At 54.9% G+C, this 11,868-nt stretch overlaps 7 protein-coding genes across 7 annotated transcripts; 3 read left to right on the forward strand and 4 right to left on the reverse strand.

Annotated features, from left to right (window-relative positions):
• Positions 1-343: 343 nt before the first annotated feature.
• Positions 344-1,129, forward strand: IWZ02DRAFT_432733 (uncharacterized protein; the record flags this gene model as incomplete). The annotated part of the gene is made up of 3 exons (XM_066766236.1): positions 344-666; positions 711-995; positions 1,021-1,129. The coding sequence occupies 3 exons, from the start codon at positions 344-346 to the stop codon at positions 1,127-1,129; spliced, it is 717 nt and encodes a 238-aa protein (XP_066622957.1).
• A 345-nt stretch (positions 1,130-1,474) lies between these two features.
• On the reverse strand, positions 1,475-3,666 carry IWZ02DRAFT_253230 (uncharacterized protein). The gene is made up of 3 exons (XM_066763214.1): positions 3,316-3,666; positions 2,406-3,263; positions 1,475-2,345 (listed from the first exon to the last, which is right to left on the reverse strand). The coding sequence occupies exons 1-3, from the start codon at positions 3,481-3,483 to the stop codon at positions 1,560-1,562; spliced, it is 1,812 nt and encodes a 603-aa protein (XP_066622958.1). The 5' UTR covers positions 3,484-3,666; the 3' UTR covers positions 1,475-1,559.
• Positions 3,667-4,596: 930 nt separating this feature from the next.
• On the reverse strand, positions 4,597-5,292 carry IWZ02DRAFT_432735 (uncharacterized protein; the record flags this gene model as incomplete). Its single annotated transcript, XM_066766237.1, has 1 exon — positions 4,597-5,292. The coding sequence occupies one exon, from the start codon at positions 5,290-5,292 to the stop codon at positions 4,597-4,599; it is 696 nt and encodes a 231-aa protein (XP_066622959.1).
• Positions 5,293-6,764: 1,472 nt separating this feature from the next.
• Positions 6,765-8,733, forward strand: IWZ02DRAFT_490182 (uncharacterized protein; the record flags this gene model as incomplete). The annotated part of the gene is made up of 8 exons (XM_066769642.1): positions 6,765-6,810; positions 6,865-6,902; positions 7,017-7,103; positions 7,175-7,381; positions 7,433-7,754; positions 7,801-8,091; positions 8,194-8,410; positions 8,718-8,733. The coding sequence occupies 8 exons, from the start codon at positions 6,765-6,767 to the stop codon at positions 8,731-8,733; spliced, it is 1,224 nt and encodes a 407-aa protein (XP_066622960.1).
• Positions 8,734-8,741: 8 nt separating this feature from the next.
• Positions 8,742-9,956, reverse strand: IWZ02DRAFT_253467 (HAD-superfamily hydrolase). The gene is made up of 2 exons (XM_066763217.1): positions 8,855-9,956; positions 8,742-8,774 (listed from the first exon to the last, which is right to left on the reverse strand). Exon 1 carries the CDS (start codon positions 9,585-9,587, stop codon positions 8,904-8,906), a length of 684 nt encoding a protein of 227 aa, XP_066622961.1. The 5' UTR covers positions 9,588-9,956; the 3' UTR covers positions 8,742-8,774; positions 8,855-8,903.
• IWZ02DRAFT_253491 (uncharacterized protein) lies at positions 9,885-11,135 on the reverse strand. The gene is made up of 2 exons (XM_066763218.1): positions 10,317-11,135; positions 9,885-10,173 (listed from the first exon to the last, which is right to left on the reverse strand). The coding sequence occupies exon 1, from the start codon at positions 10,941-10,943 to the stop codon at positions 10,326-10,328; it is 618 nt and encodes a 205-aa protein (XP_066622962.1). The 5' UTR covers positions 10,944-11,135; the 3' UTR covers positions 9,885-10,173; positions 10,317-10,325.
• A 1-nt stretch (position 11,136) lies between these two features.
• IWZ02DRAFT_253411 (uncharacterized protein) lies at positions 11,137-11,736 on the forward strand. Its single transcript, XM_066763216.1, has one exon. The coding sequence runs from the start codon at positions 11,329-11,331 to the stop codon at positions 11,653-11,655; it is 327 nt and encodes a 108-aa protein (XP_066622963.1). The 5' UTR covers positions 11,137-11,328; the 3' UTR covers positions 11,656-11,736.
• The last annotated feature ends 132 nt before the right edge of the window (positions 11,737-11,868 follow it).

The following is an 11,868-nucleotide window of genomic DNA, read 5'->3' on the forward strand; positions in this document are numbered from 1 at the left end:
ACGATTACCTAACCTCCGCTCCGATCGTCCCGGTACCAGCCGCCTGATATGCACTGGTCCCCTTTGGAGCTTTCGCACACGTCTTTGCCTTCCTCGCCTCGACGTCTGTGGCGTCGTTCACTGCAAGCTGCCGTTAAATATATAGGTACTGGCAGAGCCGCTGCGCCAGAGCAGACATGATGCCGCGTGATGAAACGCCAATCTGACCGGCCAAGCCGAAGAGACCGTGTCCAAGGCCGCATTCGCAAACAACGATATAAAACCTGCACGTACTGCACAGGTGGTCCCTGCACGCGAGCACCTAGCTTCTTGAATCCGAGCGAGAAAGACGACGTCGTTTCACATGCCATTTAGGTTTACAGTGCAAGCTGCCTGCCTGCCTGCCTGCCTGCCTGCCTGCCTGCCTGTCCGGCGGCGGCGGAGGAGGAGGAGTTCCACTAACGGCGCCGTCGACCGCAGCTCGGACCGAACTATCCGTCTGACCCTTAATACTATACTACCTGGTACCTACTCATGCACCCCCCGCGGTCTGCTAATTCGTGTTGCGACTGCTCTCATTGGTCGGCAAAGCCAAGGGTCAGGGTCCTCCAGCTCAACCACGACCGACGATTCAAATAGGAAGGCGAACGAAAAAAGGGGCCGTCGTATGCGGAGAACCATAAAGTGGTTTGATATATGCCGTCCACCTTTCCGATTACCGCATGCGGCAGGTCTCACGGCAGCGGCGGCGGCGACGGCGGCGGCGGCGGCGTACATCCCGCAACACCACCTTGCCCACCCCCGCCCCCTCCCCCGCCCTCTCTCCAGGAACCCATCTATCACCATTTCACCTCGTCGGACGCTTCTTCCCCTAACCCAATTTCTCCAATCTCCCCGGCCCCATCGACCATCGCAAACAACGCCATCCGCTTTCCAACGGCCGCTTGGCACCCTGCACGCAAGCCCGCCGCTACTCCTCTTTTCCCCATCCGCCATGCATCCCGTCAATTGCCTAGGTACATACCTACTTACATTAGCTAGGCCAACCACGCGCAGCCGGTCCTGTTCTCGCTCAAACTCAGCCTCCAACGGGGCCCCTTCGCACATGGCCCGACTCGTCTCGGCACAGCCCGCCCTTCCACGTGTGTGACTGCGACTCCCAAAGAACAGATGGTGCTCCTTGCCTTCCAATTATTTCTTGACTGAAGGATACCACTCGGGTTTACGCCACCATACTACCATCAGTATGACCCAGTAGGCAAATCCGACCAAAGCCCACAGGGCACCTAGATCCTTCATGTCCGCCAGGCGTTTCCAGTTGCCTCGGTAGCTCCGCTAGCCCACTAGTGCCGCCAACGCCAGTGAAAAAAGAACCCTTGACCATGGTTATGACGATCCACAAACATAACATGAACGCCCAGTAGCAAGGGGCTTTCCACCCCCCACGACCTGCGGAATCTACCGCCGAGACCACCAAAGCCCCAAGTAAGCAGATAAATCCGATGACGGTGGGAAGAACGGCTTGAAAGGGCCATAAAGTGCCCTGAATCGAGATGCTGCAATCAAATTGGTCAGAAATTTCAATGTGGCATCCTGCACAGACTCGAAAGAACCATCATGGGATCGGGCGGAAGCGATGAGGGCCACACGTACATGAAGGCTGCAATGGCCACATAAACGCGCCACATGTGGCGCGTTTTGTATATGGATTGGTACAGCCAACGGAAGGTGCCACCAAGTATCAACGGGAGAATGATGGTGCCGAAAGTTAGCGGGGCGGATATTTTCCAAAAGAGATCCAGGTCGTAAGACTGGTCTCCGCCTCGCGTTATGGTTTCTGTAACATTGAAGCCAAGGATTTTGTTGGCATCTGCAGGGTCGATGAATGTCTGATTACTCCATGAGGATACCTCGGGGTCTAGTTGGTTGATGTTCATGCCGAAAAAAGACTGTAACAAGCACATCGTCAGCGGCCGGCGCAGCTCTGTTCGAATGTCACTACTTACCGAGACAAAAGACATTGGAATATAAAGCCCTGCAAGAAAAGTGAGAACCGTCGTCCGCCGTAATTGAACCAGGTCCAGCTGTTCTCTAGTCGTCCTGTGGATCCGCTCGAGATCCTTGGCGAGGCTCTCCAGTTTCGCAGCAAAGTACCCAAGGTCATCAGAGATACTTTTAATGCGACACAGGTGGTCGGCATATTCGTCCACCAACGAAGTGTTCAAGTTCTTATGAAGATACTCATGTAGTCGTTTTACGGTTTCAGTGTTCGCCTGGCAGGTTAGAAGTGCGGTTCTTCTGCAGTCCTCGAGATGCAACAGATGTTGCAATTTGGTTCCGGAAGGACGTTTGCGACCATCGATTTCCTGTCCTGGGGTCAGTCATAAGTGTCAAATTTTACAGCAAAGAATCCGCAGCTTACATACCAAGTCGTTCAAACCATTAGAGATCTCTTTGACAAAATCGATGTAGCACAAACGCATGCGTTCCACCGCAGATTTTGCAATTCCCATCACCTCACTATGCCATGTGTCTGCTTTGGGCAATTCTCCAAGAGCCTGACGATCTTGCACAAGCAGCAGGATCTTGCGAGAATTCTTGGGCAGTTGGTGAAATAAGCAGATGCTGAGTCGTTCTCTCCTGGGAAATTCTGCAAAAGGTCTGAAAACGTAGATGGAGAGACCCCAGACGAAGGGTGATATCGTCCTCTCGGTTGGATATTCGAAAGTGAAAACATCTCGAGTAGTTATCCATGGTCCGTTCTGGGGTCCACGGGAGGGCAAACTCGCTTCCCACAGCCTCGATTGCCGCCTCACATTGGCCTTTTCATAAGGGGAAATATGATGAGCACTTTGCTGGGCCAAAACATCGCTGAGTTCCTTGTAATCTTTTGGTGAAAGATTCCATTCGTTTACCGCTTCGAAGATTACCAAGTGTTTCCACATGGAGATCACCCATTGCACGACGCTGAATCTTGATGGCAAAAACTTTTGCACAACGGTCAGGGCATCTGATATGCGGATAGGTTGTTCAGAAAAGATCCCGATGAACTCAAAATCCGCATGGGAATTTTTTCGTAGCGATTCGGTGAGACTTTTGAGACAACGGTGCCAGGTAAAGTCTTCTGGAAGTTCCAAGTCGAATTCTCCGGAGTTCTGGTCGTAACCATGATAAGACGCGAGCAATCCGAAATCACCCTTGTTCTTCAATGAGTCGAATCCATGGCTCAAATCATCAAGGTTATCACCTGGGTACACCTTCCGGAGGCTGTGTCCGAATTCGTGCTGGCAAATCGGTAAGACAATGTTCCCATCACGAAGAAGGGAGCGGACAAACCTCGAAAGTTGGATGGTCTGGCGAATGCAAGTTTGAATATTGATGGCCTATTGGGGCTGGACTTGAGTTGCTGCGAAGAAGACCCAGCTCTACCTCAGGCTGCTGCTCCACATCTTGTCGTGATCGCTCCTGCCTCCATTCATTAGCCCTAGCAATCGGACTCCTCATTCTTCCGCAGATTTGCCTCGGAACTTTGGAAGATTTGATCGACCAAGGTGATAGAAGGAGTCTGATCTTTTAAAATGAACCAAAGTGATTGAGCAAGGCTGAACATTGCTAGCACCAAATGATCAGGCCTCAAACCCAGATGATGAAGATCGCGGGGCTGAAGTGCATGTAGGCTAATCTGGGAGACCGAATGGGGATGCAGAGTCACATTGGCGTTCGGCAAGACAAGAGCATCACCGTCCCGGGTGGGAATCGAAGCAGCCAATCCGAAGAGCTCATGGTGCCGGGGGATGAGATGACTGGTGGACAAGGCAATCCACAACGGAGACTGAAGCGACAGGATTTGGTACTATTCGCTTGGCGACTTCATGGCTCGTCGTAATTGTTCTCAAGAATTCCGACGCTTGGTGATAAGATGCGTGGCACGTCTGCACTTTGGGATCCGCATTCGGGGGCTCCCCATGCTCCGGGGGGTCTGGCTATAGAGAGCCTGAAAGATGGAGCTCGTGACGCCTGACAATATCCGACATGACAGGCAATCAAAGATGGACAACGAAGCAATAGATCTTGTCGCTGCTCGCCTGGTGCCCTCATGGCTTGTTGTGGTTGTTGTGGATCAGGCTCCCTGCTTGGAAGCAGTCGGGTAGTGGCGCCCGCCCACATGCAGCAAGCAGCCGGCGACGCTAAGCCCAAATTAGCAACCACGACTGCGGACGACACTCGCAGCACGTACATGAGAACATAGTATTGGAAAATAGGAAGAATCAGATGCTGGAACAGCCACGGCCGGCACTGAATTCGCACAGAATACATCATTTCGTCTGTTGTCTCGATTTCGGCTCAGATTAAGCTGCTTACTTGCAACATTGCCTACGCCATTGGTTTCGAGATCCAGATGATGGGCTATCTTGATGATTCAGGAAAAATGCAGAAGAGATATAATACAAAAGGCATCCATCCATCCATCCATCCATCAAATCCAACATGTACAAGTCAAGTGATTAAGCAAATTCAGGTATGTAGGTATGTGTATGTGCATTCGGTCTTCGTCAAGCTGCTCTAGGTCCCTCTAGGACATGGCCACCGGTCAATCAATAATTTGGTATCCACCTCTTAGATCATGCCCATGAGGACGCCAGCACCGACACCAAGAAGACCGGTCAGACCAACGGCGGCGGTAGCGACAGGGACAGCGCCGGCAGTGCTGGAAGCGGAGGCGCTCGAGTCCGAGGAGGAACCGCTGGCAGAAGAACCCGTAGCGGAAGCAGAGGCGCTGGCAGCAGATTGGCTACCGGTGATGCTCTCGAGGGCCGAAGACGCAGCGGCGGGCAGGTTGGTCTGGCTGGCGAGTTCGAACAGGAGGCTGCTGGGAATGTTGGTGCCGGAGAGGAGTTTGCTGAGGTCGGACGTGATGTCGGCGCTGGCACCGCTGGCCAGAGAGTTGATGTCGGTGCCGACAGAGCCCGCAGCGCTGGTGATCTTGCTGGCTGCGTCGCCGCCTGCACTCGTCACGTCGCTGGCAACGCTGATGACGTCTACTGCAGCGCCCGTGACAGCGGCACCGGCTCCCGTGGCAGCTGCACCGGCTCCCGTGGCAGCTGCACCGGCTCCCGGGTCAGCGGCACCGGCTCCCGTGGCAGCGGCACCGACTCCCGAATCTGCGTCGCTGGCGACAGACTGGACGTCGTCGACAATGTCGCGAGCTTGGACGTTGGCAGAGTCGCCGTGGGGACGGCGGAGGACGTGGTGGACCTCAGAGGCCGAGGCTATGCTCAGGAGAGCGAGGAGGCCGAAAGCAGAGGTACGCATGTTGAAGGAGTGGCTTCGTAGAGAGGGATACGGAGGGAGTCGTTTCAAAAGTTTGAGGAAAATTGGATAAGGTGTGGATTCGGGACGTTCGTAACTGGAGATGGAATATTTTGCAAGAGCAAGGAGGAGCAGCGTGATGGGCAATTAAAAGGGCAAGCACGCAGACTTCATGTTCCCCAGGGTGACTGAAGGTGGTCCGTGGCAAACGAGAGACGCGCAATAACGGTGCCGCGCTCGTGGCAGTGTCAAGGCCTCACGGCCACAGTCGGTGCCAGAAGACATCTCGTTCGCTGATGACGATGAGACAACAATAACGCCGTGGCCAGTGAGAAAGCTTGGCTGGTAGAGACTGACCTACCACAGCGGCCCCGGATGAGGCTGAATTACTGGAGGGCTTGCGCATCAGCATCCTACGGGCTCTTGGTTCACAGCCTTTGTCTTGCCTCCATGTCGCCTCCTTTGGTGGTGGTCATGGACGCGGCAACTGACCGAAATTGATGGTCTTGGATGCAACATACCTGTATCGTACCCAAGCACGGGCACCCTGACGTCGCGGTCTGAGCGGTCTGACGCAGACGGGACGGGACTGGACTTGGGTTGAGGGAGGCTGGACTCGGCCGGCTCAACTCGGAACGGAACAGTTTTCTTCCCGGCACGTGACGGAAAAGGAGAAGGGACCTGACGGGAGAAAACAGACTCAAATCATCCAAACGACTCGCGATCAACAACTTAGCCTTTGCTGATCGTTGGTCCCAAAGTCTCCGAGTCTTCCTCTCCTCTTGCGGCAAAGGACTGGTCCGAGGCAGCCTGTATCTCGACTCTCAAAACTTGCAAAGCCAGCAATAGGAACAGCAAGGCAGGCACCAACATCTGTTTGCCATTGACGAGGCTCATCAGTCGTCTCCACATTCGAAGAATAGAAAAGGCGCCACTCATTACCCTCTACGGCCTGGGGGCTGAAGACAACGACTCGCATCCTGGCACAGTCCTATGGGGGATGAGGTCCGCCAGAAACTTGTGGGGCCACACAAAGGGACATGCCGTGTCTCCGAGTCTCCGAACATCACCACCACCCGGATCCGAACCACCACCACGGTCCGTCGCCAGGCTCCGCCGGAGGCCAGGCTACAGCAGATGTGATGTGAATTGCGCTGAAGCCCCCGCGACCCGGCCCGCCATAGCCATGCAACACCACCCGCGGCAGCCTTTCCGCGCCGCTAGCCAGCTAGCTTCGCAGGACCAGTGCGTCACGTAGCATGCGGAGCCATCGATGGTGCGCGCGCTCATGGCAAGAAATTCGGGTGGTGAGACCGTCAACCACGTCGTCGCCTGTCCGTCCCGGTTGCCCATGTACACCACATATTCCGCGTGCTTCCCCGCCTTCGTGTGTCCTGGTCGTGAAAAGAAAATAATCGCAAAAAAGTTTGGACAAGTCTGCCAATTACCCCCTCGTTTCCCGAGCAAACGCAACCATGGGCAGTCTTAGCGAGGACATAAGTGTCATGGTCATCGGAGCAGGTCGAAGCAGCCATCTTCCATCGATGCTGGGTTTTTGCTAATGTCTTTGATCAGGCTCCGGCGGGAGACTGATAGCTCAGGGGCTGAAAAAGGTAAGCGAGAGGGGTCGACGTCTGTCCTTTTGTGCTTTTTCTCTTTCTTTCTTCGTGATGCTCTCGTTGGACTGGGGATTGGACGAGTCGACTCAGGCTTGACGAATGCCACAGGCAGGCATCAAATGCACAGTATTCGAGCGAGACCCCGATTTGGACTCGCGTCCGCGCGATTGGAACTTTGGCGTCTACTGGGCCCAGGTAAGCCAACCAACTCCTCTTCAAACGTGTTTGTTTGATGGAGACCATCTTTCTGACAGTGCCGGTGTTAGACGTCACTTGACGAATGTCTACCGAAAGAGACAAAGGAAAAGATTATCTCTGCCCAAGTGGACAAGTTCCTGCCATCCCCCGATGCCTTTATTCCCTTTTTCAACGGCATCACGGGCGAGCTTATGACCAAAATCGACTCGCCTTACTATCTGCGATTGCGCAGGAGAGAGTTTGCCCGCGTCATGGGTACGGGCATTGATGTTCGGGTAAGCGTCCATCAGCCACGAAGAAAACAGAAGTTAACTTGAGAACGACAGTACAACAAGAAACTTGTCAGCATCGACGCAACGTCCGGGCCGGGCGTGACAGCTTCGTTTGCCGACGGCACGCAGCATACGGCGACGCTGCTCGTGGGAGCAGAGGGCGCGCACTCGCCGACACGCGAGTACCTTCTCGGCCCCGAGAAGGGCAAGCTGGCCTATTCGGACATTGTCATGGCGACGAGTTTGATCAAGCTGCCCGTTGACAAGGTGCGCGAGCTGCAAGCTCTGCACGAACGGATTACCTGCGCCTTGCATCCGAATGGCAATTTTCTGTGGTTCGCAAGTCAGTTTCCCCTGATCCTTTTCCCCCTTCCAGGTACACACAAACATATCCCCAAATCCACAGAGCTAATGCCCAACAGCACACGACGCAGTGAGCAGTGCCGACCCAGCCGAGTGGACATTTCTGTTCCTCATGAGCTGGCGGCAATCGGGGCCGCTCACATACACGAGCAGCGCCGACATCATGCGCGACCTGAAGGCGCGCTGCGAAGAGTTCGGCGACGTCTTCCGCAGCATCACGCGCGCCGTGCCCGACGACGCGCCGGCCTGGGCAAACTACCTGCCGTACTGGCCGTCGCAGCCGTGGCACGACCACCCGGCGCACGGCAAAGTCACGCTTGCCGGCGACGCCGTGCATCCCATGACGCCGCGTAAGTGCCTACCCACCTACCTACCTCTACCGTTCTTCCCTCTCCTCCTCAAACAACACATGTCGCAGCAACCCGACAGCCTGACAAAAGACCAACCCGCAGACCGCGGCCAAGGCCTCAACAACGCGATCCTCGACTGCGCGCAGCTGGTGCAGCAAATCGCGGCCATGCCGACGCACACTGCCGCGGCCCTGGCCGACGCCGTCCGCCGCTACGAGGTCGAGGCCGTGCGCCGCGGCAACGAGGTCGTGCGGGCCAACTTGCAGAACTCGCTCGATGTGCATGATTGGTCGCGCATCATGGAGAGTATGATTTTTAGGTATTCGGTTGCGCGGAGCGTGCCGGGGGGGAAGGGTGGTGAGGGGGAGGCGCAGGTAAAGAGAGGGGAGGGGGTTGGGGAGAGTGTAGAGTAGAGGGGTGGTGTGGAGTGATGGGGGTTGGTTGGGGTGTAAGATGGTGCGTTATGGTCCAGCTTGTCGCTTGGTTTTGTCGGTCTTTTTTGATAGAGAATCTCGTGCTTTGGTGGGAGCATTGTTTGAGAGTAGTCTGAAATGAATTGTCTGGTCATGATGCCTCTGCCTTGGAGTACTGCGAGGGTGGAGCTGAGATGTGATCAAAAATACCAGAGATGATGGCAAGTGAGAAGAGACAACGTTGTTCGACACAAATATCCCACATGGCCCCTGATTGGTTGCTTATTGTGAGAAGAATGGACAAAGACACGGAGTACTTTGGACGAACAAAAGAAAAGACATGGATCGACATTGGCGGCCCAAACTCACAACAACGCCTAGACAAGACCTCTCTCCTCCCTACAACCCCAGCAAATCGGCCAAATGCCCAATATCCTCAACCTCATAATAATTATACTCGGGCGTCGGGGGCTCGTGCTTCCTCCCCCTGACAAAAACCTTGTGCGCAATCCCCATGCTCTCCGCCGTCATCAAATCATAGCGCAAGCTGCTGCTAACATGGAGGACATCCTGAGGCTCACAGCCAAGCTTGTCAAACATGTACTCGAAGCCCTGCATGCGGGGCTTGTAGCTCTGCGCCTGCTGCGCCGTGAAGACGGCGTGGAACGGCGCGCCCAGCTTCTCCACGTTGCTCATGATCTGGTCGTCGGACGCGTTGGACAGGATCACCAGCTTGTACTTCTTGGCCAGCCGCGACAGGCCGGCCGGCACGTCGGGATGGGGGCCCCAGGACGGGATCGCGGCGTAAAAGGTTTCGGCGACGGCTGCGTCGTGGGGGATGGACAGTCGCGTGCATGTGCGTCGCAGTGAGTTGAGGATTACGTCCCGGTAGGGCTTGTAGGGCCCCATGACTTCGTCGACTCGGTAGCCGCTAAAGAGGTGCACGAAGCGCTCGAGCGTTTCGGGGGATAGCTTGGGCCCGTAGACTTCGCGTGCCATGCGCGACATGTTGAAGTCGATGAGAGTGCCGTAGCAGTCGAAGGTGATGTATTTGGGCTCGAATGTTATGCGCGGAGTCGCCATGGTCGAGGTATTTTCTCTTTCAGACTTGCAGCGGATGGATAGGACAAGCAGGAATCCAGTTGAGGAATGTGTTGCGAATGCAATGCCTGATTGACTGGAGCTGTGACGCTGAAAGTACAGCTCGAGAGAAGACGACCAGGGATCGGAAGTGGGGGTTGAGCAATGAGACAAGATAGCGGGAAGACGGAGACTACTTGGCTATCCCACCTACATATATATTCTTCCCCGCCATGATTTGCAATATCCATTCTGCGCCGCAGTTGTCCGTTGGTTTGCAAGTCGAATGGAGTTGAGGTTGTGGCTGGACGGGCGCCTGCGATCGGCTTCGCTGCCGTGGCGCCGTTTTCCGCGGCTTACGATAAGGTCATCATCAAGGTGCTCAACACGCAGCACCGTTGGACGAATCCATCGCCATGGAAGAGATGCCGCTACACTGCTGGTATAGATTTGAAGAGTTTGAAAGCACAAGGCAATATAAGAGGTGTTGCGCGAAAATCATCTGTTTGCGCGGCGGGATCTAGAAGGAAGGCTGTCACTTTTCTTGCGTCGCAGACCATTCGCCAGCGAGAGCTGCATGATCATATATCTTTGCTAGCGAGAAGATTGATCAGTGCTTGTAAAAATGTTTGGCTGGAAGTTGAAGAGGCGGCTGCGAGCTCCAAATTTTTTTTTTTTTTTTTTTTTCCCGTGATGCACGATTTAGGCCATGGATCCCAAGGGTAGATTTACCGAAGAGCCTCATTTACGCGCTTTACTCTTTTCGTCGCCTACCTGACTCGACACTACTATCCTCACTATTAGCAATTGCACGATGGCTCGAATTTGACGGGATTGGCTAGGTCGGCACGGGTGGAAATAGTCGGATGCAAAGGATCGAGTAGATGGTGCATCCCTAGGGATTCGGACCAAGGTTAGCTCAAGTCTGGCCGAATGCTCGCCAGCTGCAGTCGAGGCGGCACGTCGGGTTTGCTTGGACGGATCTGACAGGTGATGCAGTCGTCGAATGTCAGACTGGACTGGTTTAGAGACAGGTGATGCAAGTTGAGATGTTGAGTCGGTCCCTCTTGTCCTTGCATCCATTCTAGCTTGCACGATGTCATTGCGGAGACGGCATTGATCATAGGATGGATAGGGGTGCTGACCCACATCGAGGTAACCAGCTCGAGGAGCGACTTGTTGGACGAGGTTGATGGTGAATGACGTTTCGAACGGAGTCGAAATAGATGCAGTTGACCAAATCCTGTAGAGCAGAGAAAGAAGAGGTAAGGTGTTCATGGGAAGTTGACGTAGAGGGGTGGATTTAGTAGATGCCCACAAAAAGCCGAGAGCAAACCAGATTGGGATGTCGGAATGCATGTTGCGGGCGGAGAAATCCAGAAGGCAAACAGTCCGGTTTCAGCTTTGACAGCCGTTTTCTGTGATCGACGGCGGGCGAAGGTGGGTGGTCCCTGCTCACGACAGCGTCGCTCACGAGAGGAAGAAAAAGCAACCAACGGGGTGTGCAGCGTGCAGCGGATGGTGTAGCCCAGATTCCGAGCTGGGACGGGCAGGCCGACGACGCGGCGGTCAGTTCACGGCTGGAGATGGTGTCAAGCTTTGGCATCCCTTAGGGGACTTGGAAGAAGGGGAGCTGCAGGTAGCCGCCATTGATGGACGCGGGAAGCATTGATTCGATGAGGCGGGTAGGACGGGAGATGGTGGACAAGAGAACATTGTCTGTCTCTGGGAGCAGAGGGAGGAAATGGTATGGTGTTGTGCACAGGCACAGGCCGGTTGGTGGCGTAAGTGGCTGTCGCTCCCGCTGGCTGGCGTTCCAACTTCCTTCGCAATTCTAATTCTATTCAACGTCAATCAATCTTCATGGCCTACCCATCGTCAATGTCCATCCACAGTAACACACTACATGTCGTTCAGCAGCATGGCAGTTTCTCATCTCCGTAGTACAGCCCAACCTAAGAGATGTGAACGGGAACTCCAGGTTTTGTTAGTGTGCGGTGCACCCAATCCGGTTTATGCACCCAGCGACCGGGATGATACCTGCTGTCGCCGCCACACCACCATGTCATGAGGTGCGGGCTCAACTTCTTCCTCCTCCAACGCGTCTTGACGCCGTCGCCATCTGTCTCACGTCGGGTCCCTCGAGAACTACTACCGATCGCTGCTCCACCACCGCTCCCGCCCGCGAATCGTCGATGGTCGCCAGTCTTGGTCTTGTTGCTTGTCGCCATCCATGATGCCCAGCCACAGCTCCCGTCTTACCAGCTGCCAGGCCTCCTGCACC

The sequence above is a fragment of the Phyllosticta citriasiana genome (assembly GCF_038021145.1).
Source record: "Phyllosticta citriasiana strain CBS 120426 chromosome Unknown IWZ02scaffold_6, whole genome shotgun sequence".
Classification (NCBI taxonomy): domain Eukaryota; kingdom Fungi; phylum Ascomycota; class Dothideomycetes; order Botryosphaeriales; family Phyllostictaceae; genus Phyllosticta; species Phyllosticta citriasiana.